The 26,941-nt window shown below is 41.4% G+C and overlaps 1 protein-coding gene across 1 annotated transcript in view; it reads right to left on the bottom strand.

The window, feature by feature from the left end:
* The window catches only part of LOC136877821 (kin of IRRE-like protein 2), a 981,929-nt gene that overhangs the window by 477,131 nt on the left and 477,857 nt on the right, over positions 1 to 26,941 (bottom strand). Inside the window, exon 4 of the mRNA XM_068228754.1 lies at positions 26,005 to 26,148. Within this exon, the coding sequence (XP_068084855.1) occupies positions 26,005 to 26,148 (144 nt within the window). The remainder of the gene's footprint in view (positions 1 to 26,004; positions 26,149 to 26,941) is intronic.

Raw genomic sequence — 26,941 nt, 5'->3', positions numbered from 1 at the left:
AAATCATAACCATGGCATTTCTTCTATAGTGGTACTAATCACAGGTAATGGAGACTCATGGTGTTCCTCGCATGTTAATACTAACCACAGGTAACGTAGACTCATGGTGTTCCTCGCATGTTAATACTAATAACAGGTAATGTAGATCTATGGTATGTCATGCATAGTGGCGCTACTCACTGGTAACACAGGCCCATGGTGTTTCTGACATAAGGATACGACAGACAAGCAACACAGACCTATAGTGTTCCTGAAATAGTGGCACTAATGACGGGCAACGCACATTCCAGTGGTATTATTCATACAGAGGTACTAATCACAGACAACCTAGACCCATGGTATTCCTCACATGGTGGTACTAATCACAGGCAACGCCCAGACCCGTGGTGTTCCTCACATAATGGTACTGCTACTAGGTGACGTAGACCCATGGTTTTCCTCACATGATGGTACTAATCACAAGTAGTCTCATGGTTCTACCTCCATCATCCCTTGGTCTCCCCTTTTAGTCGCCTCTTACGATAGGCAGGATATACCGTGAGCGTATTCTTGAACTGTGTGCCCCACCCACAGTGGGTACACCCACTTAATCACGGTATATCTCTGTACTTAGAATCACAGAAATAAGTTTCGCTGTTTTGCTGTCTGTTTTACGAAACTGAATTAAGTTGGGTAATAATGGTGTAAGCCACCTTTTAGAGATTCGTTCCTTTTTTCCCTTGAAAGCTTAATGAACTGAACGGTTTTTTAATTAGTCCTCCGATTACACAATCACAAGGTTCACTTATTGGATTTTCACATTTTGATGTACCCGCACTACAATACATTTTACGATGCACTGATTCAGTACAAGCTCCGGGTCTAGAAAAACCTGCTGTTAGAAGAACGCTGTGGTCGCGCCGATTACCTGTAGTTGCCTGTCACTTTTAATCGGTTATAGTTTTGCCTATGTCTTTACATGAGGAAGTATTCGTTAGTTGTGTGCAGCTCAAATACATCAAGCATTGCGGGTTAGTGTGTCACGCACACTTCTGATCTGATCGCTGAAGGGGCTTCGTATACGAGTTCAAAGTGCTTGCTCCTATAATGTAGGCAACCCGTTTAGCAGACTTATAATTCAGTTAGGGCGCGGACCTACTCCTACTGTCATTACTTTCTTTGAGTTTTTTCTCCCTTTACTCCTATACACTGGAAAGACTTGTAAAGTAGATAGACGCTGGTTCATCCCCTGCAGATAGGATGTAGTTCCTTGTACTAAGTTTGGCCGCAAGTTTGGAGTGAAGTTTACTGCATAAGAGTGACTAATCAACTGTTTCAGCAAGATATTTTTAGCTTTGCGTTATACGGTAAAACGTTGTCATGGTCTGGGCCAGTATGTTATTCAGATTAAAGGAAGACGATTGTATTCTGGTGGTACTTTCTTCTTTGTCTTTATTTCTCTTAGGAAATTAAATATTAGTTTCGGAAAAATATTGTTCAGCGAATACAGTAATCGTCGAGGTCACATCCAAAGGGAACGGGCTAGAACTGTCAACATTTAGCAGCATCTTACGTCGTTCTGGAAATACGTTCAACCCCTTTCGAGCGGTAAGATGAAGGAGAAAGATAAGATTTCTGACAGGAAAGTCACGCAAGGCTCCCTTCAGATCACTCAAATATTGTACGGCGGAGTTGTAAGAGAAGAAAAGTTGATCAAAGGAGATCACACAGAAAGACTGATAGTAGGGAAAGTCGGCGACAAGTAACTCGATTTGGTAGCAATGCTGCATCTAGCTTCGGACTTCGTCATTGCCAAGGATATCTGATCATTTGCAAGCATGTGGATCGAACCGTCCGTAAAAAGCTTTTCTCTATGGTATAGTATCCCCCTTTACACAGTGCATTAACTTGTACACTTCAAAGTTAGACATTATAACAATATATACCCGTCTACGTTCCCCAGTGGAAAGGATATCAACTTTGTGCAGAAATATGTCACCAAGAAGAAAGGAGTGCTTTTAAACAGTGAGCTGTAATTCATGTCTTCTTTATAAACTTGATGGCATTGCAGGTAATGTATTCTAACATTTTACTTTCAAATATAAGAACGATGACAGAAGTAAATCGGATTTTAAATAGTTTTCCGTCCCATCCGTTTCTTTAGAAAGCTAGTAGCGCTGACTCCGGCGACAAGGGAAGAGAGAGATGAGTGCACAACTGACAGCTTGCCGAATAGGTGTGGTTATAAGGCCATGCGATAGCGAACTGCTTCTGAATACACCGACAGGAAGGAATGTTTAGCACGTTAAACCTTAAAGGACGTGGGAGTCAAACACTTCTACAGGACTCTGTGTTATAGTCACTACCGTAGTTCTCACTGCAATTTGAGTCGTAATCAACGTGCTTAGGATTTGTGAAATAATAGATCGTCCGCCTCTGTGGTGTAGTGGTTAGTGTGATTAGCTGCCACGCCCGTAGTCTCGGGTTCGATTCCCGCCTCCGCAACGAAATTTGAAAAGTGGTACGAGGGCTAGAACGGGGCCCACTCAGCCTCTGCAGGTCAACTGAGTAGAGGTGGGTTCGTTTCCCACCTCAGGCATTCTCGAAGTGGTTTTCCGTGATTTCCCACATCTCCTCCAGGCAAATACCGGAATGGTACCTAACTTCAGGACACGGCCGCTTCCTTCCCTCTTTCTTGTCTATCCCTTCCAATCGTCCCATACCCCTGCAAGGCCCCTGTTCATCATAGCATGTGAGGTACTGGTCATCCTCCCCAGTTGTATACCGAACCCGAGTGTGAAGCTCCAGGACACTACCCTTGAGGCGTTAAAGGTGGGATCCCTCACTGGGTCTGAGGGAAAAACTGACCCTGGAGGTGGAACAGATAAAGAAGATGAAATAGTGGATCTTGTCTGTGTGTTTCGGACTCTAAGGAAAACTAGAGGTATGTTTTGTTAAAAACATTTTAGCAAAGGGGGTGCCGAGTCAAGGCGGTAAAGGCGAGAAGGACATGGATTCAATTCCTTACCACGAAGTCGAATTCTTAGAGATGAAATTTTTCACTTCTGGACAGGCACACGACCCTGAGGTTCAGTCAGCCTACAACAAATGAGCAACAGGTCAATTCCTGGGACAAAGGCAGTCGTGAATAAAGCAAACCACTTGGTACAGCTTAGTGGTGGATAACAGAAGCCTTTAACGTTCATGCCTCCTCGGGACTTCATAGACTGTGTGGAGATGGAGACCGAGTGAGTTCGCCGTGCGGTTAGGGTTACGCGGCTTGCATTTGGGAGATAACGGGATCGAACCTCACTGTGAGCAGCCCTGAAGGTGGTTTTACGTGGTTTACCATTTTTACACTAGGAAATCGCTGTACCTTAATCAATGCTACGATCGCTCACTATCCACTCCTAGCCCTTTCCTATCACATCGTCGCCATAAGACCTATCTGTGTCGGTGCAACGTAAATCAAAATTTTAGAACTGTAAAAACATGTAATAGGATTTTTTTTTTACAAAAGTTGATAGAGAACATAAAATATCAAGTGTTCCTGAGGAGAGAATTAATAACATAAAGAATCGGTCATAAGGGCCTGGAAACACTGTAAAAAGGCTGTGTATTCACCAGAAAAATCAGTAACATTGCAGTACCATTATTATGTTTTCGTCGACGGTAGAGTGGGAGAAATGATGGTGATGGTGGTGGTGGTGATGCTTGTTATCTTGATGAGCAAAATATTGTGGTCATCGAACTGGTATGGAAAGGAAGTAGGACTGGAAATACAGTAGACACCCCCACGTTTCGCTGGTATGAAAATGCGAAACTTCAGAGAACGAGTGTTATCGACGGTGGGGTTGGAATCCACCAGCTCTCGTCAGCCCGGCGGGTGGATGGATCCTCATATAGAACCACCGAAGTTTATGCGGTTATTGGGTAATTCCAAAACCAGTAGCGGTGCACAGAGGGCAAAATACTCAAAAACGTAGTGGGAAGTCGACAGAATGTATTTCGGTAAATACAATTTTGTTTCACGAGAATCTATAGATGTGTTATCCCTTAGCATCGACAACAGTACCTCCAATACATGCATTGTGAACTTGACCTTATTTTGTGCGTCCTGCGCGGCTTTCTCAGAGCACGCAGTTTGGCTAGCGTCGAGACCTGCAGCTCGAACTTTCGAATAGCACGTACAGTAGCGAATTATTTATCGTATGACTTTAGGAGCGGAGAGTGTGCGAGGACATGTTCGACTCTTCGGGTGCACGTGTCGTGTGGATGGGGGCGGTAGTCTAAAAGGGCCCCTCTGGGATCTTTACATGGGATCCTGGGTTGATGACCACAGGGCGCCTATCTGAGTGTGGTTTTTCGTCTGTTTACTTCTAACAGGATCTTCGCTTACATCTATCCTATCTGACCTCCGTTGATCAACTCTTGTTTTTTTCTGTACCGCACTGTAGGATCGTACCTTTGCTTTTTTATTTTTTAAACTGGATTAACGTCGCGTCGACACAGACACGTCTTATGGCGACGATGGGAAAGGGCTAGGAGAGGGAAGGAAGCGGCCATGGTCCAGTATCTTCCTGGTGTGAAAATGGGAAACCATGGAAAACCATCTCCAGGGCTGACGATAGTGTGATTTGAACCCACTATAGTCCAAATACAAGCTCACAGGTGCGCGCCCCTAACCGCACGGCCAACTCACTCTGTGTTGAATTTATTGACGATTGATTTGCGTTAATAGTTTTATGTAACGTACATACTCTGAACATTAGTATGCTTTATTTCAATCGTGTAGGGAGTTTTACCCGGCGCACGGCACAACTACCGAACTCTTACAGCGCAGGTGTCAATCCTCGTCCGCCGTAAGCGCAGTGCTTTCGCTAGAAATATCTGTGCACACGGGTGCAAATTTCTTCCCCTCAGTAGGTTTCTACTTCTCCGCGTTGCTGACGCAGCACTATGCAAGACTATCGACCACAGGCTCGAGGTATCAGTTTTGATCTACAAGTAATGGTTGAAATATACAAATACACTGGCTGTGACACACACACACACACACACACACACACACACACACACACACACACACACACACACACACACACACACACACACAGACACACACACACACACAGTAACTTTTTGCCTAGTTTTGTATCACTTAGAGAGATTCTACTTTTACCATAGCCTATTTTATTTTGTTTAAGCTGATACAAATGAAATTTTGGTACAGTAGCGATATAGTAGCGTCATAGTATTCGGTATTATTCCGCTTCATAATTCTTCATAAGAGGGTTGATCATGTTAAGTCCGTGAGCAAATTAAATGCCTTTTATATGTTATTTCATTGTTTATGGCAACCTTTAAAATAATGATATACTTTTCTTGGTGTACGGTGATTACAAAGCACGTTGTTGAACACAGTTTTAGATGTCTTATCATACGAAAGAATACACACAGTGTATTGTACGGGATACCGTAGTTATGATTGTGGAATCTACACTCACTCCTCCAGGCTTCCCCTGTCCGATAACGTCCTGGGGTAGCACCGGTAAACAGCTGTTCCTCATGCACGCAGTCACCTCGTGACCTTGATATACCTTACTTATAGGAAGTGCTGATTTGAATTTCTTCTTTCGAAGCCCCGACTGCCCACTCCCTTCCTCTACTTGTGTTGAATTAAGCAACGTTCTCTTCCGTAATTCTTGCTAACTGCACAGCACATGTAAACAGCTATGGTCCTCAGTTGAGCACTACAGTAGAAGTCCGATAGTCCGGCACGTTCGGGACTGGCCCGATGCCGGATTACCGAAAATGCCGGATATAGGGCGGTACCTCTTACTACGATATATATTAAGGCGTACAGCGAAAACAGCTGTAACACGGCGTTTTGCAGTAAAATGATCATTAGTTTAATAACACACTCCTCTCTTCAAACGTGTTGTTTCTTATTGCCATTCCATAATAATTCCAGAGTTCATCGATGTTTTTATCTGTAAGTCATCCTTTAACATTTAGAGTCTTTCCATCTACAACTTCTCTTTTCCTTCTGTTCCCTTCAATTTTTGAAGGCTTGTACCCATACGTTTTTGAAATCTGTTTTTTTAATCATATGGTTAGCTTTCCAGTACTCAGTATAGCACACATCCTTCTAGGCTGAATATTTCCAGAGATACTGTAGAGATATTTAAGTAAGTCAATGCATAACAAATGGATTATGGTGATGATGATGATGATGATGATGATGACGCTTGTTGCTTAAAGGGGCCTAACATCGAGGTTATCGGCCCCACAAATGGACTGTATCAGATATATTTTTGCACTACTAATTTTGAAATAATAAAAAGTACACTTCGATTGGTTTCGACAAATAATGCATCAAACTGTTTACGAGGGATCATTATTAAGAGATAATAACATTTAGAAAATCCTGCAATGGTGCCGGACAATCGGGCGTTCCGGACTGTCGGATGTCGGACTAATGGAATTCTATAGTAATATCTGTATTCTATTCACTAATATAGCTTGTGATCATTTATACGTACCCCATGCATTTTCCTTGGGAATTTCGATTTTTAATATTTCTCTTCAACACTAACGTTTTGTGCGAATTCATTGCACTACGTCGCAGGATATAAGAGTTACAGAACAGTATCCAGTGGCGATTAACCAAACGGGCTGGGAAAAATGGATGGCGGATGTAGATGTAGATTAGAAGAGGCTTGTCCCCACCGTCGGATGTTCTGAGAATGATATTCCATGGTTTTCCATTCTCCTTCATAAGGTGAATGCCGGGACAATACCTTCGTAAGCCACGGCCACACCCACCTTACCACCTCCACAATTAATATCACCTGAGACGGCGTTAGAGCCTAGGAAGCCCGCGGTATCCTATTCGTTCATGGAGTGAAAACTTTACCCACCTACCCCACAACATTGTTTGGTGTATAATGTCCACAAAGTTTCCCTAACTTATCTTCAGACATTTTTTATACATTTAATAACCACCAAGGAAGAGTTTACGGGACATTGTGAGCTGATGGGAAGGACACGCTGTCTTCCCCTCACTCAGAAATGAGCTACCTGGCTGTAAAGGAGGAGGAATTAAGAGGAAGTACAACTGGATAACCATCGTCTATTAACACTAATCAGAGGGAGAAAGTAAAAGTAGTTCGACACTTCGAAAAATGGGGGTACCGCCCAAAGAAAACAAAGGGCCTAAAGGACGTTAAAATGAAAGGCTCCCTAAGCCTCGACATCTTATATCTTCGGGATCGCAAAAAAAAAAAAAAAAAAAAAAAAAAATTCTAAAGGAGGTCGGATTGGATAGATGAAAGTGAGGATCCTGGCGTAATTAAGTGGAAGAAATTCCAGAAATGTGTTAAGGGCCCTAAGGCCACGAACCCGCGCTTCCAAGTTAAGAATCCTGTGGCCGATTTTAGTCAGCTCTGACGACAATCAAGGGATACCACGGATGTTATTCTACCACCATCCACCCACAGAGGAACCTGGCTCCATCCTCCGTCCTGTCAGGCTTCTTTTTTTAAAGAAAAAATGCTATTTGTTCGGGGCTTCGACCTATAGAGATCTTTTGCCCCTGCTTGCTCCATATGTTATGAACCTGCGTGTAATTGGAATTGCGGAAGTGTAGAGTGTTGAATGTGAGGAAAGGAACGTTTAAGAACGGCACAGACACGCAGTTCCCGGGTCAGGGATATTAATCATTTACAATTAAAAACCCCTGACCCGGCCGGCAATGGAACCCGGCGCCTGCGGGTTACAGGCGGACGCGTTGCCCTCTACACCGCGGGGCTAGACTCTAAGGTTAGCAAGACACGTGATTTACTTGACACGCTCAGAGATTATAAAGTGAACCATTATTCACCATAGTTAAGAACACCATTGAGCAACGAGTGTTTATTGTTGAAATATACCTTTTAAAGGTAAATATTATGACAGGTGTGTGCGGAATTACTGCAAACAATTTCCGGGAAGTTCTATAACATCGAAACAATATATCCGTGCTTTATTTGAAGAGTAGTGAGCAAATGAACCCGTCTTAAACAGAAAGTCTGTCGGAACAATCTGTGTACAGCTGAGGCCCTAAGAAACGAAATCAGGAGAGTGATAAGATAAGTAACAGAGAAAGAATTACAACGCATGTCACAGAATTTCCTTCGATGATGCCAGGTCTGCATAAACGAAAACGGAAATTATTTTCAGCACCTGCTATGACATTAAGGGAGGAAAGGAAAATCATTCCCTGATTAACATTTCTTTCCTGTCTTTTATGATAAAGAGGCTGTTTCCTGATTCCCTCTTGCTGAAGAAAACAGTAGGTGTCTCCAATGGGAAGGACCGGTAGGAAATTACAGCCCGTAAGCTCACTATGAGCGCCTCGCTTCATATGTGTGTTAACATGGCTATGTTTATTGACCTGGACATCTGTCTGGAATTAGCGTCATCACTTTCCTACTGTAACCATGGCAACCAGTGTTGGTCGTACACTAGGTCAGTAACGTCATCTTCTCACTGTGCATTTTCTTCCTCTAACTGAGAGCTTGAGAAAATCGCGTATCAACGGAACCCTGTTCTACACCTCAGTCCAGAATTAAAATCCATGAACTTCGCAGAAAACGAACCAAGGGCCTTGGAATACAAGACAGGCACGTTACACCACAAGACTGGGTAATAATAATAATAATAATAATAATAATAATAATAATATTAGTATTGTTAAGTGTCAGCCCCGTGGTAGCTCCTTAAGGTATTTTCAGTGAGAATATTTAATACTAAAAACTAACAGGATGTGGGGTAATAAGCTTACTTTTGACAACATACTATATAAGTTCTGGGAAAAGGAGATTGGCGTTCGGTTTCCCCATTCATATTAAGATATTTTACTGTCATTGAAATAATACTACGAATTCATTTGATAGAAGAACATATATTCTTTAAATAATTTCAATAAAATAGTGAGAACTGCTGCGATTAAAACAGATAAGAATATGAAATTATGACATTGCAACTAAAAGAAACTAGGCATGAATTTGAATTCTTCTTGACCGGACATTTAACAATTTCTACAAAATATATCCCTCACTGTTTCACTTGACTGTACCTTCAATACTTTGAGTGTAATTACGATGTGTTCCTTAGATCTGGTGTTTACTGAAGATGTGTCACGCCTATCTTGGTTATGCATCCTTGTGACTGCTTCTTCTCCATATTATATGACTTATTGGTAAGTCTGCACTGTATGACCTCATAGCAGGTCTATCCTTCTGTGACTTCGTTGTAAGCCATCCCGTCCGTATCTTCAACTAAGTGACCGACCAACTTTGGCCTCACTCTCTCAATGACCAAAGACTAATGGTTCACTGAGTCTTCTCCTTCCCGTAGACTCCCGTTGACTTAATGACCGACTGAGGCCTCTGCATCTCGTTCACACTCCGATCAACTGTCGCCTCTCATTCCAATTGAATAATGACTGACTGTACAATATGCAGCCACCTTATATAGGCACAGCATGGCACACCTACGCAATCTCCAGAAATAACTATGATCTACTCCCACCCACCTCAAACCGTTGCATATAATGGTGAAATCCCCTGGGGCAGCCTGAGTATCTGAGCTCAGTGCTAAATACGCACGATGACGTAGCCATGACGTGGCGATGACTTGACAGAAATCCTAGCAGTATTGCACAATGTAACGATGTCACATCCAACATCTGATATATAACAATTCTCACTGTACATGTTTTTAATGTTAATCTACACACACATATATATGCATACAGTTAACAACAATCATGCAAGCGACAAGGATTGCAGAATCGAATTGAATAAGAATGATAATATAATAATAGTAATCTCACAGATAAAATAATAATAATACTGACATAATAATAATAATAATACAGATAAAATAATAAAATAATAAAAATACAGATATCATCCTGTGACGGGATTTGAACCGTTACACCAGGAAGGGACTGGTGACTCAGACGGCCTGGAGTCTCCCAGCCGGCCTGTGGGACGGGGCCTGCCTCCACTGCCATCGTGAAATTTCTGGATCAAATTACGCGAGCTATAAGAAGGGAGACCAGCTGCGGGCAGTCAGTATAACGTGAAAACAGGCAGGTGCTCCAGAAGTACCTTTCCCACTCTTCCCGGCTATCTCTTTTCTTACTATAAATTAATAGCATGTCGGAGGCAATGTAGATTGAGCTGATTGCCACGCATGGGGAGCGGGCTTCGCGCCCCCCGAAAAAAAAAAACGGTCAGTCAGTCATTGTTGGACTCGGAGTCAGAGTTGGACTCGGTGTGGGAGTCAGTGTTAGAGTGAGCGACAGTTGGGCTCCGAGGTGGAGCCAATGTTACACTCAGTGAGTTGGGGTTCGGTGGCTGGGCTGAGAGCGACAGAGGTGTTGGCTGTCGCTAGTGTCCGAACGAGGTCTGACCAGGAGCTGTTGTTGTAGTGTCGGAGAGAGCAGTGACTGTGTAACTGGAAGCGACAGAACGAAAGACTGTGTACTGCCTTAGGAGTACTGTGCGTGTGTACTTCTGTGGATTGAGGACCGACGTGAATCAGCGATTGAAGCAGCTATTGTGAATGTGAGGATAATTGGACGTGTGTTAATATTCGCTGTTGTGAGTATCGTCCTGCTGTTGGATACTGATGACCTGTTGCTGATTGTTGTTCACTTGATGTGATTGTGGGAAGTACCGGACAGTCGTCGTGTGTTCTATAGCCAGTGACACTGTGTTCAAATCCAGCTATCTACGCACACCCGCTGTATGAGTTGATTGACTGGACTTGAGGAAGTGTTTAAGCGTGCGCAGGTAGATGAGCGTGTTAGACCTCCTACTGTGTGTACAGAAAATAGATTTGTAAATAGATTGTGATTAGTGTGGCCGTTCATAACTGGTTATAATTACCTGTGTTTAAATATATATGTGTGTGTGTGCATTTATTAGGACATCCTGAAATAAATTAGAATAATGGAACGGGTAGAGTTTTATATTCGTAACAGTATGAATTACGAGGTCTAGAAAGAATTTCATATCGTAACAATTCATGAGCCTTAACATTCTTTTGTGGATACATTAATTTTTCTTTCCATTTATCGGAACACTTTATCTCCTGTTTAGTACCCTTGTGGGTGGTGGCGGTAGAATAACACCCACAGTACCCATGCCTGTCGTAAGAGGTGACTAAACGGGGTTCCAGGGGTTCTCAACATCGGATCGTGGATTGGTGATCACAGGACCTTGATCTGAATCCTGGCATTGCTTCCATTTACTTGTGCCAGGCTCCTCACTTTCATCTATCCTATCCGACCTCTGTTAGTCAACTCTTGTTCTTTTCCGACCCCTACGTTATTAGAGCACTCGAGGACTAGTTTATCTTTCATTTTCACGCCCTTCGTGGTCCTTGTCCTTCTTTGGCTGATACCTTCATTTTTCGAAATGTCGAATCCATTCAATTTACCTCTCTGATTAGTGTTATATAGAGGATGGTTGCCTAGCCGCACTTCCTCTTAAAACAATAATCACCACCACTCTGCCCTGTGGGCGGAGTCAGAAAATATATTATCTGTACCCCCTGTATGAAGAACTTCTACTTGCTCTCTCCTTTCCCAAGTCCAAAATCACATCTATGATTCTAATAATAATAATAATAATAATAATAATAATAATAATAATAATAATAATAATAATCTATATAAATAAAATTGTATCTGTTTGTCTGTTTGTCTGTCTGTTTGTCTGTTCCACCATCACGTCGAAACGGCTGGATAGATCTCAACCAAACTTCATTTTTAGGGTATACTCATCCCGGGGAAGGTTTTGATATGCATATCATTTTAAAATCCTTGAATAGACGGGGGGTTTATAGGAAAACCAGAATGGTTTTTCCACCGTCACGTCGAAACGGCTGGATAGATCTCAACCAAACTTCGTATTTAGAGTATACTCATCCCGGGGAAGGTTTCGATATGCATATCATTTTAAAATCTTTGAATACACGGGGGGTTTATAGGAAAACCAGAATGTTTTTTCCACCATCACGTCGAAACGGCTTGATAGATCTCAACCAAACTTCATATTTAGAGTAAACTCATCCCGAGGAAGGTTTCCATATGCATATCATTTTAAAATCCTTGAATAGACGGGGTGTTTATAGGAAAACCACAGTGGTTTTCCTCCATTTTCTCTTATACTATTGATTTTCTGTAAACTTCGTTTACCGTACGTGAAACGTCTCTTCATTATAAACAACTTTCGTTATGTTCATAATTTACCTTACTCTTCACATGACGGAGAAATTTACAATTTTCTGCTGGTATCATGCTCTGCATTTAGTGACCGACAGACCGACAACGAACCTACAGGTTACCATGGCAACGTCTCTGACTGCATGCCAGTAGGGAAGTATCGTATTGCCATTTTCCTCATCATGCTTTTAAATTCGTGGTTGTTCCTTGGGTAGATGGCAAGAGAGGCGTCAATCGGCTCATCTGCGGGATATTGGCGGAATATCGTTGGAGGTTATAACCGCCCTCGAATAGATTAAGTAATAACACCATTAGTCATCTTCTTATTTGTTTACTTAAGAATCACTGGACCTAAATTTCTCGTCTGTTACCGCTTTATTATATCCATAACTCACACTAGCATAATTTATTGAGGGGCATTTGATTTTCCACTACATTCACTTGGCATTCACATATTTGTCGTTATCCGGCTGTCCTCAGTTATAATCCATTTTCTATTAGTTTCAACATTCTTAACTGTATTATTTTCTTCCTTAATTACGCCGTATGTACGTGAGTGCTAGAAACTACTGGATGCATTTCCACCAAGATTCGTATTTAGAATACACCTGTCCTTGATAGGTTTTAGGGCAAATATTGTTTCTAAATCCCTGAACTGACTGGGGGTTTATACGAAACCGAAACAGTGATTTTGCACTTCCAAAAAATATACACAACCAAACTTTATGGAAGTCTACCTACCTTGGTAGAAATTAATTTCTAAACCTTTTTTCTCATGTGCATCATTTCGATACGAGGATTAATAAGGGAGATATCATTAACGGACCGTTTTTTCTGTACAAGTCCCATCGGACTTGACTCACGAGCGGGTGCGTGTAAAGCGTATTCCTTACAACTTGACAACTACTGAAGACATTCGAACCAAAATTTATATTTAGCATCCACCTGTCCAAAGGTAGGTTTTAAACGTAAATAACATTTCATGTTCCGGAATGGACTGGCGGTTTATAGGGAACACAAATGGTGATTTTACTCTTCCACAATATATACAGAACAAGACCAACCTGACTGGAAATCGGCCAAACCTGATGGAATTCCACCTCTAAACCTTTTCTTTCATGTACATTTTTTCGTCACGAGGATTAATAAGCGAGATATCATGAATGGTCACTTTTGCGGGTTAAGTCCAGCGGACATAGCCCAAAAGGTGTTTTACATGGAGCAGATTCCTTATCTATATAAATCAAATCGTAACGACTGTGTGCCTCTACACTGACTATTTTGGCGAAATTTTCGTACAGCTTTCCGTTTAAGGGGTAATAATAACCATCTCCATAATTTTTGGTTTAGTTTCCTGAAAGTCCTAATTTTTACCCGCCTCGCCCAAAATCCACATTGTGGCATAATCTGCCAGAAGAATAAGAAGATAATTGAAATTTGAAAAAATTATACGTTTTAGCCTGTAACGAATGGAAAAATCCTATATCATTAAATTTTTCATTTTTTATCCCCGAAGAATATCGAAATATGCAGGCAATTTTAATGATGGTGCAGACCTTCGGAAATTCCTATCACATAACGGATTGCACAATCTCCGTTCAATTTGGAATGATCTACAACCTTGGTCTTATGACTTTTTGCCGTATCTGTACCCTTTTACGTCTGATTTTTCTCTATTAATCGATGTTAAGTCAATTTGGAATTTTCACATGCATAATTCATACTTTCAATTACTTATATGAAATACAGAATCATCAAACTCTTCACGAAAATTGGCCCACCCAGTAGCCATATGTGAGCCAAATGCTACGTATGTAGCTGTCACATTATTATCCGAAAAGTAATGTAATGTGAGATAATCTTACAAAACCTTTACCCTGTTCCAGGTTTCTAACTCAATCTGACCCAAGAATAGATGACATATCATAGGACCAGCCATTTAGGCCACTAAATCCGGTGTGTCTTATGGTATAATCCTTTGTTGATATGACGTACGTTTAGTAGCAGTTAATCTGTAAATGAAGGTCTTCAATATTGTAAACACGCATATACTTTCGTATGTCGATCAATATATATTCACTGATGTCGATTTTTAGCGATCGAGAAAGGGTGGGTCTGCTATTATAATCAGTACTCCCCACACCGACTTTGACTGGCAGTAGGAAAGGGTTCCTACTCCAACTCCTGTGTAACTGTCATTAGTAAGGAAGGCCTACAATTGTAATGAATAGTTCCCCTCTCGATTTGACTTGCAGAAGGTAAGTGAGCATGCAGTTTTGTTTAAAACTCCCCTACCCGATTGTGTTTGGCAGTAGGCAAGGGTGCCCGCCATTTTAAAGAAATGTCCTCATCTAAAATGTGACTGGCATTAGGCATAGTGGCCTGCTATTTTGATGGAAACTCACCAACTTGGTGTGACTGGCAGTACGCTGGCTGGCAGTAGGAAAAGGGGCCTGTCATTATAATGATAACTGCACAACTCAATTTCGAGTGATAGTAGGGTAATTGCCTACCATTATAATAGAAACTCCTCAACTGTAATCTGTCTGGAAGTAGGAAAGGGGGCTGCCATTTTAACGAAAACTCCCCAAATCGATTCTGTCCGCGTTGTAGGCAATGGGGCCTGCAATTATAATGTAAACTTCCCAACTTGATTGTGAATGCCAGTAGGCAAGTGAGCCTGCCGTTATATCACAAATCCGTAACAAACACTTTACATTGGAAACAACGTACGGGGACCTCCCCATGCTCTTTCTCGGATAACGCTAAGAGGCATGCAATTTTAAAACAATCTTATTTACTGCATGTACACTATTTACTTCGATATTCGAATACAATGTAGAATACCGTAGCGAAGCACGGGTACATTCGCTAGTAATAATAATAATAACAATCATAATAATAATGTCAGGCCTGTGGTGTCAATGTCATACTTTCATAGTGTGTAAACCTGTTATATGACTCCCTCTAAGACTGATTCTGATGATTCCGTCATTTTCCGCTTCGAATGCTAGCACTGTACCGCGTACGGTGTGCCATCCCGTGACGAATGAACGTACCACTTCCATTTCTATTATTAACATCTAAATTCAAACTTCATTCTTGGAGAAGTTTTCCTCATGAATGTAGATTTTCTTCTGAAGACTCAGAACAATGTTATCCGCGAAACGTAAAGAATTTTACCTTATTTCTTTGACACGCATAAGCCCAAAAGCCTATTTCATGTCTATAAGTACGGGTCGTGAAAGCATCAATGGTAACAATAATAATGTTATTGGCTTTACGTCCCACTAACTACTTTCCACGGTTTCCGGAGACGCTGAGGTGCCGGAATTTAGTCCCGCGGGAGTTCATTTACCTGACTGTAAATCTACCGACACGAGGCTGACGTATTTAAGCACCTTCAAATACTTCGGATTGAGCTAGGATCGAACCTGCCAGGTTGGGGGTTTGAAGGCCAGCGCCTCAACAGTCCGCGCCACTTTTCCGAACAAAGGAGAAAAACGTACGGGTGTGAATATTTTCCTGGTCTTCCTCTCGTTTTCTTCCGCAATGCACTGTCTCGTTATGTTTGTGGTAATTGCAAATGATCAAAACTTATGTTATCTTTCCCTGAATTGTATTTTAGATGCTTCCGTCCTTGACTCCGTTTAGGACACCTTAGTTAGTTTTCCTAGCTCTCCAAGGAATTTCGGTCCTTTGCCTCTAAATTCATATCTGTCTTGTGGACAGGTGGTGTGTGGTGTACCGATACCGGTGCTCCCATTAGAGCTCCTCTGTCGGTCATTTGTGCTTTTAGATTGTGGTGTGATTTATCAATTTAATTTGAGATTTTAAATTTAATATTTCCAGTATAGGTGACTTTTCCAGTATAGGTGATTTTTCCAGTATAGGTGATTTTCCGTATTTGTAACTAGGACAGTATTTTTGTTGGTCACCCATCCAATGGGTGACCACTCCCAATGTTGCTTAACTCCATATTTGTTTGCTATGTCTGTAAGTGTGTGTTGTGTTCTATCATGTGTGTGCCTAGGAAGATAATGTGCATTCAGTGAACATGACTGGCACAGCAGTTACATGTATCAGTAAGTGGTAGTACTGGATGGTCGCCCATCCAAGTGCTAGCCACGCCCAATATTGCTGGTCTGTGAACAGTGAGGCTGTTACCGATATTGTTCGCAGTAAAGACCACTTTCGTTAAACATGAGTTTACGTGACGTGGGTTTGCGGATGTTTATTTTGATTAGCATCGTTTATATGCAGCATTTATGGTGTGTGCACCGCCTCGTCTCCGGGAACCAGTGTTTCAAATTATGTTGTTTACAAGGCCGTTGTTCTTGATATTAAGAAGGCAGTTGTTGTTGAGGATCAGTAGTTAAGGAAGTGAGAACTGGGTATGGTAGGTCTTACTTTCTTGGCGGGGGCTTGGGTGGGGGGTTGTCTGGTTATGTTCGTCAGGGTCTCGGCTACTCGATCCACCGAGGGGGCACTGAGTTGGACTGAATTTGGTGTTGGAGTAGGTTGAGGATGAGCAGGAGGAGGTTATTGTTTGGTGAATTAGCTGGGGGGGGGGGGTGAGCAGAGGCGGAGGTGGGTTTGGTTGTGTATGTGCTCCAGTTGGTTTTGGATAGGTGTTTTTACGAATATCTTGTTTGATTGCCTTCTTAAAATATCGGCAGCCAGGGAACGATGATGCGTGAGTGTCGTGGCTGGTCACGTGGCACCTTGCATTCAGGGTGGTGGTGAGGTCCACCACACCTGTTGCATCGGGTCTTATTTTTGCACCTGGCGGCATGGTGATTTACTTTGAGACAATTATAGCAGAGAATGGTTAATGAGGAGTGTGGTGGCGAGGATGAGATGTTGTTTTGATATGTGGTGTGGGAGGAAGGGGTGCTTTGGCATTCTTTGACTCTTTTTGTTGGTTTTGCTTCTGGAGTGGGTTATTTTTGACTGTAGTTTGAGAGGTTTGTGACGAGGGTTAATTGAGTTGATTTATTGCTTGACGGGGTTGGGGGGAGTTGATAGTGGGGGAGGGGTGGGAATGGTTTGAGTGTGGATATCGGCGGCTACGGGATAGATTTGCTGAGATTTGTCTTGGGTGTCTGGAGTTGTCTGGGATTCTTACTGTTGGTTGGTTGGAGTGGCTTGTGTAGGGGTGCTTGTGGTGGAGTGGGGAGGATTGGCTTGGGTAGCTTTCGGCTTCAATCTTCTTCTGTTGGCAGTGGCTTGAAAGCTGGCGTCTTGGGTTTTCTTGGCGTGCTTGCTGGTAACATTAGTTGAGGTTCTTTGAGTTGTTGCTTTCACTGATGAGGGCTTGATTTGAGATGGGGGAGTGGAGGGGTTTGGGTTGCTTGGTTCGTGGTTTCGGACGGTAAGATAATGTGTTGATTAACGTCGTTATTAAGGGGATCAATAATGATGGGGATAGGGATGTTTGTATGTTCAAGCGCTTCCAGAATGTGGTTGATAGAATTATTGCGATAAGGAGTGACCAACAATAGGTTGTTGTGTGACTCTTCGATGACTGCGATGTGATCGGAGAAGATAGGCATGAGGGTGCTGATGATGGCTTTCCTTTTCATGGGGACCGGGTCTGGGTTCCTAAGGTTGAATATTAGCACCTTGCATTTTGGAGAAACTGGGAAGGTGGTGTTCCCGCGAACACAGAAGAATGGGGTTGTGTGGTCGACTTCTTAGGTGTTGTCTTATACTTCATCTTCTTCTTCTTATCCTCGTTTTACTACGGAGTTGTCGCTGTCATCATCTTTCTGAGGGGTTGATTGGATGATAGGTTGGGGGGGGAAGTGTACGGGGAGGCGGATGAGAAGAGTGCGGAGTGGTGGCGTAGTGGGCTCGGGGTGGACAGAGGCGTTTGAGATGGTGTGAGTTGAGTGAAAGGACTGAAAGATGATTCCATGTAGGATGTGATTTCTGCTTGCCAAGCTTGTACGTTGGCAGTTAACTCGGTTTGCCAGGTTGGAGGTTGGCTCATGATGTGTGAGTGAGGGGCAAGTAAGGTAAAGCACTGGTTTGGTCTGGTCAAACCCGTACGAGGACCGGCGTTAGTGGGCGCTCGCTCAGTGGGCACGGTCGGAACAAGTGTAGTTTTACCATGTCCCAACGGGATGAGTTCCGAACCAATGGCCGCACTGAGGGCTCTGACAAATTTGCTTACTTTTTGGGTCTCCGACGGTTGGACAGGCTGTCTGCTGGTTCTGGATTGGTCTGCTTTCGCTGGGTGACTGGTGATGGTCGCGGACAGTCTTGTTTGACTGTATCCAGGTCGGACCGCGCTGGGAACAGCAACGGCTGGCGCTCTGTTTGGCTGGCGACAGGTGGCTGGGGCGAGTGGGGACTCCCGGCGGCTGGCTGGTCGGTGAAGCGCTCCTGGTGGCGTGGTGCGGCACTATTTAATACCTTGTCAAGCGCTTGGCGGGAAGTCTTAAAAACCTGCTGTTGCATTTCGATGTTGACTGATTACTGAGCTGCTGTTGTCTCTCTTAGAATTCACGATTATCAAGTGCTATTCTTGAAATAATTTCTGTGTTGGGGCTGTTATCCTCCGTAATGACTCTTTTTAAGTTAAACTCTCAAGCAGTTGAATTTTTTGATTTCCAGTCTTGATAATTATTAGTTCTTGGAGTGACTTTTACACAACGGACACAATTACAACAAACAACTAATGCCAAAGCCGCTTCGATCTCAGGCATACAGTGACTCGTGCAGCAGTCCAAGGTTTCCATCACAAGGCATGTGGTGTACCTAGTTTTCATGAACCAAACCATGATTGTGTGTGTCGATGGTGTGGAAAATTTTGTGGTCGTTACCACGCTCTGGAGTGCCTAAAAAGGCCTTGTTCTCTGACATATGGCATATTTCCAGAGAAATCCAAGCAGAAATCAGGCAGAAAATGTACGCAAGAGAGAAAACATCGAGAAAGAATGAAGTTTTGGAAAGACAAGAAGAAGGAGAAAACTGTTTATATGGTCCAAAGTTGGCCGATTGATGAATGAATGAATGAATGAATGAATGAATAAATGAATGAACGAACGAATGAAATAATGAATTCATTATTTATTAGTAAACTGATTTGCAGCCAGTGTCTGCTAATAATCCACTTGCCGGTGACACGTAAGTCGGCACTACAGAATTTCCCAAAACTTCTGGTATTGTGTAACCTCAGATATGAAATAACTACCACTTCTATTCTATTCTACTCTAAAATAAAATCTACCTCTGTGACATCATATTATAGAGCCTTTCTAGTGAATTAAATGTGGAAGGGGTTATTTTCCATTTAGCGGTAACCACACAGACATAACCGACGACTGCAATATCTGAGAGTGTACTGCCGCAGGCTGAATTAACAAAAGAGCTCGTACACACTGAGACGGAGATGAATATCTGAATGAAATCTCTAATTCAAACCCGTGACTTCTTGCTACTTGGCGAGCCATCTCATCAAGGTAATGAGAGTTGTGTCTGTTCGTCATTTATCTGTAACAATACAACGTGAGGCGAGCGAGGACATGAGGACATGATGGAGGTACGCCTCTTAAAAATGTCATTATAACCAGGTACGTAGACTTCAAGTTAATTTAACAGTTGATGTCTTCTGTAGTTGTACGGATGGCTGGTAATTTACTAGATGAACCAAATGAAAGTTTGTCCGCGCAGTCCAGAGAACGAAGGATTGCGTTTTATACGGCAAAGGTGCATTAACAGATCTTCTTCTTCTTCTGCTTCCCAATTATTCAGGATCTACACTATCCTGTCCTTGCCGCCGACCCTGCCTACGATGTCAGTGCTCGATATAACTTGTCAACTTCAGCTTCATCTGTACCCTCATAACGTGAATAGCATGAGACAATTCTCGTCCTACTTCCTATAACTGATAAATCTACCCATATCATTCGCCCATTTACATGTCTAGCGTAAACTACGTTGCGTGCAATAGTAGGATTTCCTTATGAACAGCTGTACCCTACACTCTGTCCTGCTCTTTTTAACACCTGTTAAGAACAATTTATATTCTTCTAACTCTTCTTCGTTTGTCTGCCCTTATCCGAATATTATTAACTCCTAACACTTCGAGACGCAACCTATTTGCTGACTCAGCTAGTTCCAGTTTCTTTCTTCCACAAGCCACTTTAAGACTGATAGATCCCCATCGAAATCCATTTCGTTTACCAAGTTGTTTTCAAGTAGTCCCACGCACGTCAAATGGAAGCGGGACTCCGTTACATCCGTAGATCCTAGGATTGCTTAAAACGTTCCGAGCGTACTCGGTGAAAATTCTGTGAAGCTGGATGCTATCGTACTTACACAGAGTCCCAGTGATAAATCTTTCATCTAACGGGTTAGGGACCAGCGGTGGATTGTGTACTCCTAGCCATCTCTGAACGAAAGGAGGGCCAGGACTCAGAATAAGTCCGAGAAACCCACTCCTGTTTTACAGCAACTGGTATCTCTAACTCTAATGACCTGTTAAATAAATAAATAAATAAATAAATAAATAAATAAATAAATAAACAAATAAACAAATAAATAAATAAATAAATAAATAAATAAATAAATAAATAAATAAATAAATAAATAAATAAATAAATAAATAAATAAATAAATAAATAAATAAATAAATAAATAAATAAATAAATAAATAAATAAATAAATAAATAAATAAATAAATAAATAAATAAATAAATAAATAAATAAATAAATAAATAAATAAATAAATAAATAAATAAATAAATAAATAAATAAATAAATAAATAAATAAATAAATAAATAAATTAATTAAAAACAGCACCGATCTGCATTTAGGGCAATTGCCCAGGTTGAACATTCCTTATCTGCTGTTTGCCTAGTCTTTTCTTAAATGATTTCAAAGAATTTGGAAATTTATCAAACATCTCTCTTGGTATATTATTCGAATCCATAACTCCTCTTCCTATACACGAATATTTGCCCCAATATTTCGTCTTGAATTCCAAATTAATATATGATCTTTGCCACTTTTCAAAACACCGCTTAAAACTTATTCTTCTATTAAAGTCATACCACACCATCTCTACGCTGGCAACTTGGAACATACTGGTTAGTCGACCAACTCATTTCCTTCCTGCCAAGTCTTCCCAAGTAAAACTTTGCAATACTTTCGTAATGCTACTTTTTTTTTTTTCGGAAATCACCCAGAAAAATTCGACCTGTCTTTCTCCGGATTTTTTCCAGTTCTCGAATCAAGTAATTCTGGTAACACTGGAACCGTACTCTAATTGCGGCCTTACGAGAGACTTACATGCCCTCACATTTACGTCCTCACTACAACCCCTAATTACCATTATAATCATGTCAAGAGCTTTGTAACCTTGATTTACAACCACGTTTATGTGATTATCCCCAGTGAAGATCTTTATTTATATTAACACTTAGGTGTTTAACCCTTCAGTTGTCGATCGTCAGTCATTTGCCGCGGCTGCGTCGCCGGCATGTATTTGTAGATTCTTGTGGTCTCAGCCAGTTTACGGGCTCTTCTGTCACTTGCTGACATGATCGACGGGCTACGAAATGAGAGCTCTACTGCTTCAAGTAAAATCCAACAATATATAGACTGAAGTTTATTAAATCCCACATAGCTGATTATCTTATCAATTAATTCCCCATCAGCATCAGCGCGACCCTTTCCAGGTCGGTACACCCCAAAAATATGAAGTTGTCTATTATCTTACACCTAGACTTTCAAATTTCTTAGCCTCAGCTTTCTCGTAGCTTAAAAATTCTCCTTTCAGCGTAATGAATACTTTCCCTTCTACCGTTACTGTTCTGTCTCGACGATACACACTCCATTTCCGTGAGAACATTTCCGGATGCATAATATCACTTCTCGGCCATGATTCAAAGCCTATTACAAAACGTGGTAATTATATATTACGTTACTTCATTTTATTCCTGTCTTTACAGTACTTGCACAGTTTAAAACTAACGTTTTTTTGTCATTCCTACTTGACTTCTAGATCCCTGTACTATTATCACCGCTCTGCAGTCCTCTCCTTTTCCCTGAATGTATCTCCCTATAAACCTTATAAACAAATTGCCAAGTTTATACGTAACACTGCGGTTTAAGTGAAGGCCAACCAAGTGCAGTTACCTATGTTCTACCCACCTATTAGTTTCTATAAATCTCAATCCCAGTTTCCCACATACCCACTCCTCAGCCTCATTTAAATCCCTAATCACCTTCCAGTCAGTATCCCTCCTGCACAATATTCCACTGATAACAATCTCCGTTTCCTTATACTTCTCCCTTGTTGCATTTACCACATCCAACTCAACCCCAACTATGTTGGTACCTGTATATGCTCGCCTTACATGTTGACACTAAGCTGAAAAACTACCACCTTCTCCTTATCTTCCTCCTTCCCTTGTACTTTCCTCAACATCTACCTTAACCTAATTCCTGGATAACACTCTACCCTGTTTCCCTTTCCTCTTGAGCGTATTAATGTGAACAAGTAGGTAACATTCAATTTTGAAGAGGTAACAACTGTTTACTGGCAAAATCTTAACAACAGTATGGGTGCCCATTGTTAAGATAGGTAGTTATAATGCTATTACTGTTTGTGTTTAAAAGTTCATACTTGGAATGTGTTTGCAGCTGTCTGAAACTGCATTCAGTGAGTATACGTATTTAATCAGTCATAATGGATATCACACCAAATAAGAGAAGTAAGATTATAACCATCCACGAATTTAATGGCATGACTCCGAGACAAATATCAGCTGAATGTAATGTATGTTTGGTTCCATTTCACCTCAAAGGAACGGCGATGTGACCGGAAACGAAAAACCTCAAGGAAACATGATGCCTATCTCACCAGAATAAGCAAAATTAATCCTGAAATGAATAGTTTATATTTAAAAATTATTTTGAGCGAGAAGAAGTTAAGATTGATGCTTCAACAGTGCGTAGGCAGCTTTCAGAAGCTGGAGGGAAAGCTCAAAGATCTATCAGAAAACATCTATTAACGTCTCCCATGAAGTAAAAGAGACCGGAGTGCGTAAGGAAATATTAGGAATGGACAGAAGAAGACTGGCGAAGGGATTAATGTCATTTTGAAGTGCATGTAAGGAGAAGCAATAATGAGAAAGTCTCGTCGAAGCACATCAAACAGACGGTGAAGTTTCCACAAAATAATATGTTCTGGAGTTGCTTTACATTCATGGGCCCTAAATGTTTAGTTCCTGCTGATGGAATGATGAGCAGCGATAAGTACATCCCAATTTTAAAGAGAAAAGCTGCCCGAGAACTGAAGAGATTGGCCGAGGAACTGAACGTCAAGAAGGCGATTTTCCAGCAAGGTCTCGACCCATGCCATGTATTGAAAAAATTCAAAGACTTTATGATGAAAAATGGTTCCCAGTGTTTGGACTGGCCTGGAAATTCACCAGACATGAACTCCATAGAAAAATCTTTGGGCATTTATCAAGAATTGGATGAGGAAAATAGAGTGCTTTTCCAAGGAAAATATGTTTTGTGCTGTAGTTAAAGTGTGGTTTCGTGGCTAAGAAATACGGTAAATATGTAACAAACCCATTGACTCTGTGCCAAAATGAGTGGAAATGTTTTTTGAAGCCAAGGGCGGACATATACAAAAAATCAAACATCATTTAATAACATGTAACCTTTGTGATTTGTTAAATAATTTAAAAAATAAAATTGGATCTCTGTTCACATTAATAGGCACAAACTGCACTTTCCCCACAAGCCTAATTAGGAAGTCCCCCATGACCAAAGCCTCATTTGATCCCCTTCTCCCCTTACGTTCTATGTCTTTCCTGACGGCTGTAGAGCCTACATCCTCCTCCATTTTCTCCCTCCCATGAACCTGTTCTACTTCCATTTTCCTATCTGCTACATTTCTCTTTGCTGCCTTTTTCATTTACCCATACTTATCCCCTCCTTTTGTTCATGTTCCCTCTGCGGATCTACCTCAAATTACTCATGCCGATTTCTCACCGATATTGGTCCTGAATTCTGCGCCCGACTAGAGCCCATTGCCAGCAATTTAATTCCCCTTAAAGCATTAACGCACCTGTATTCTACAACTTCCCCCCTTTCCCTCCTATCCCTCTTCTACACCTAACGTATCTTGTACATTGTTTGAATTCTGTGAATAAAAAAAAATTCAAGGAAAAGATATATTGTCCAGGATATTACACAAGGATCAAACGACAATAAAGTAAGCAATATCCTAATGAAATAACTACACTATATTTTTTATTCGGCGTCTTATATTATTATCATCCTACGACGCCTTAACAGAAATAAAAACTACCGTTAATTACTGAATATCGAAATGAATTCCCAAGAAGTAAGCAACAGTAAAAAATACACGCAAAGTTCTACCGTATCAAATGAAAGAACTTCACCATAATTCTAGACTGCACTTAAGACACTTTCTACCTTAATTTCAACAAGTAAATGAAAATAATATGGTTAAAACTAAATATCTAAGACAAATTATTACAGCTGGTAGATTACTACATATTATTTATATTATTTTTCCCACTACGCGTGAAGGAAATTAAACTGCTCTTAAATGCTGAAATAATATAAGAGGGTGTATAAAATAATTTCTCAATAACGTTTTAGGAAACCACGCCGTAGACTTGAAATGCAAATATCGGAATACAGGATTTGAATTGTTAATTTTCACTCGACCGTAAGAGTGATATATTAGAATGTTAAAAGCTGCAATACATAGAGAGTTAACTGTCTTGTCAGTAAAATTTTGAATGTTCTCTTGCACTAACTCACTGGGCCATTTATCTGTTGCCCGTGGTTCATGAACTAGGACGTTTCTACAGTAACCCACACATTGAAATGTATACACACAAAAATGAACATCGATACGAGTATTGTTGAAAGTATTAAGAATAAAAAGTGATTGCTAGCCTTCTTGGGTATGAAGTGGTTATCATATTCAGATAAATAAAGAGGAACTCGTGAAATCTAGCGTGGGATTTGATCTGAAGAACATCGCCATTTTCTTCCTTTTCTTCTAAGGAACTCCTCTCACCGAGGAGTGGCAAAATAAACTCATGTGCTCGTTCCGAGGTGGTGCTGATCTTTTCAGGCAAGCGCCCCCCCCCCCGCCGCAGTGGAGGTGACAACATGTACCATTTTAACCGTATACCAGCCCTCCAGCGATTCTTAAATCCGTAACAGTACTTGGAATCGAATCCTGGCCTCCGAAGACCGAAATTAATAGTACTAACAATTAGGCTACACTTTGGCGGGGGGGGATACGGGGGTACGGAGAAGTTTTCATTTCTTACCGGGACAGGGTACTGCGGCGGTAACGACGTCCTTCGGGCCATGCAGATTGTGGCAGTGGAGTGATTTTCGGAGAAGTTGAGGATGTGGCCTAAATTAGGATCTGTCCCGGCATTTGCCTTAGTGGAGTAGAAGGGAAAACAACAGAAAACCATTCTTAGGACAGCCGAGGGTGGAGATCAACTCGTCTGCCTCCGGAATGCAGAGATACAAGGCTACCAAAGCTCGCCACTGGTAATCAACAAGAGCTGCCATGTCGTAGATGTTATGCCACTGGAAGAGGTCGTAGGGATTGTTGTCTTAAGAGGATATACTGCCGGAGGTTCTGTGACCAGGATCTCGTCCACCTATGTACACGAAAGATAGCTAAATGGTACCTTAATTGTACTCGTAGCTTACTCACCTACAAACCACTTGAGCCGGGCAGGCGGGTTGCCAAGTCGACTGATACACTTGATGCTGGCCTTCTCACCGATTGGAGCGGTCAGATTGTGCCCTGGTAACACCTGACTCGAGTTGTATTCCACTCGGGGACTCAAGGGTGCCACTGAAATGAAAAAAACAATAACTTATATAAGAACCAATGTTGTGTTCAATTACGAACTCATTATTATTATTATTATTATTATTATTATTGTTACGGAGATATCCGTGGTAGGTAGAGGTGAAAGAAGGTGCGGGTGTGAATGGGTTTCAAGCTACGAAATTAACGTGCAATGTAAAATTAATTTAAAATTTAACTAGGTTATATTTTCTTTTCAAAAACAAGAGATAACAATCATAACAGGTACAGAGTAGCAAAAATGTAGGTACAATATTACTGGATTCGGGCTCAGTGCCCTTACTTCATAACTCTTGGGCAATCAGCCCCGCCTTACTAGAAAAAAAAATTCTAGCCAAGGGGCAGAAAACCCCATTCATGCCCAGGAGCACTGGCTCCAAACATTACACATAAAGCCTGCACGAGGCATACAGAAACAATTTTCAAAGAGCGATCCGCTCTCAAAATTGTAAGCCTATCACAAGGCCACACCAAACTCTACCTTCAAGCTGTCCTCTAAGGACGTATTCACAGGGGTAAAATACCCAACCTACGGAGGTCTATTACATGAAAAGAAGGTTGATTACATGACCTCTAAAATAACAATTTGAGAGGAGGCGAACTTGCACTCCTAATACACTTTGTTTTTAAAACCTAATCTGGCTCTGGGCCGCTAACGCAAGGGCTAATCCCATACTACAGAGGTGACTTAGAGAAGAACACTTTACATTACATAAACGAAGAATAGTTTGAGAAAATAAGTTCACCTCAAAACAAATGTGAGTGGGAGCTCGAGAGG

Source organism: Anabrus simplex, chromosome 7 (assembly GCF_040414725.1).
Source record: "Anabrus simplex isolate iqAnaSimp1 chromosome 7, ASM4041472v1, whole genome shotgun sequence".
Taxonomy (NCBI): domain Eukaryota; kingdom Metazoa; phylum Arthropoda; class Insecta; order Orthoptera; family Tettigoniidae; genus Anabrus; species Anabrus simplex.
This window is presented reverse-complemented; position numbering and strand designations above follow the sequence as displayed.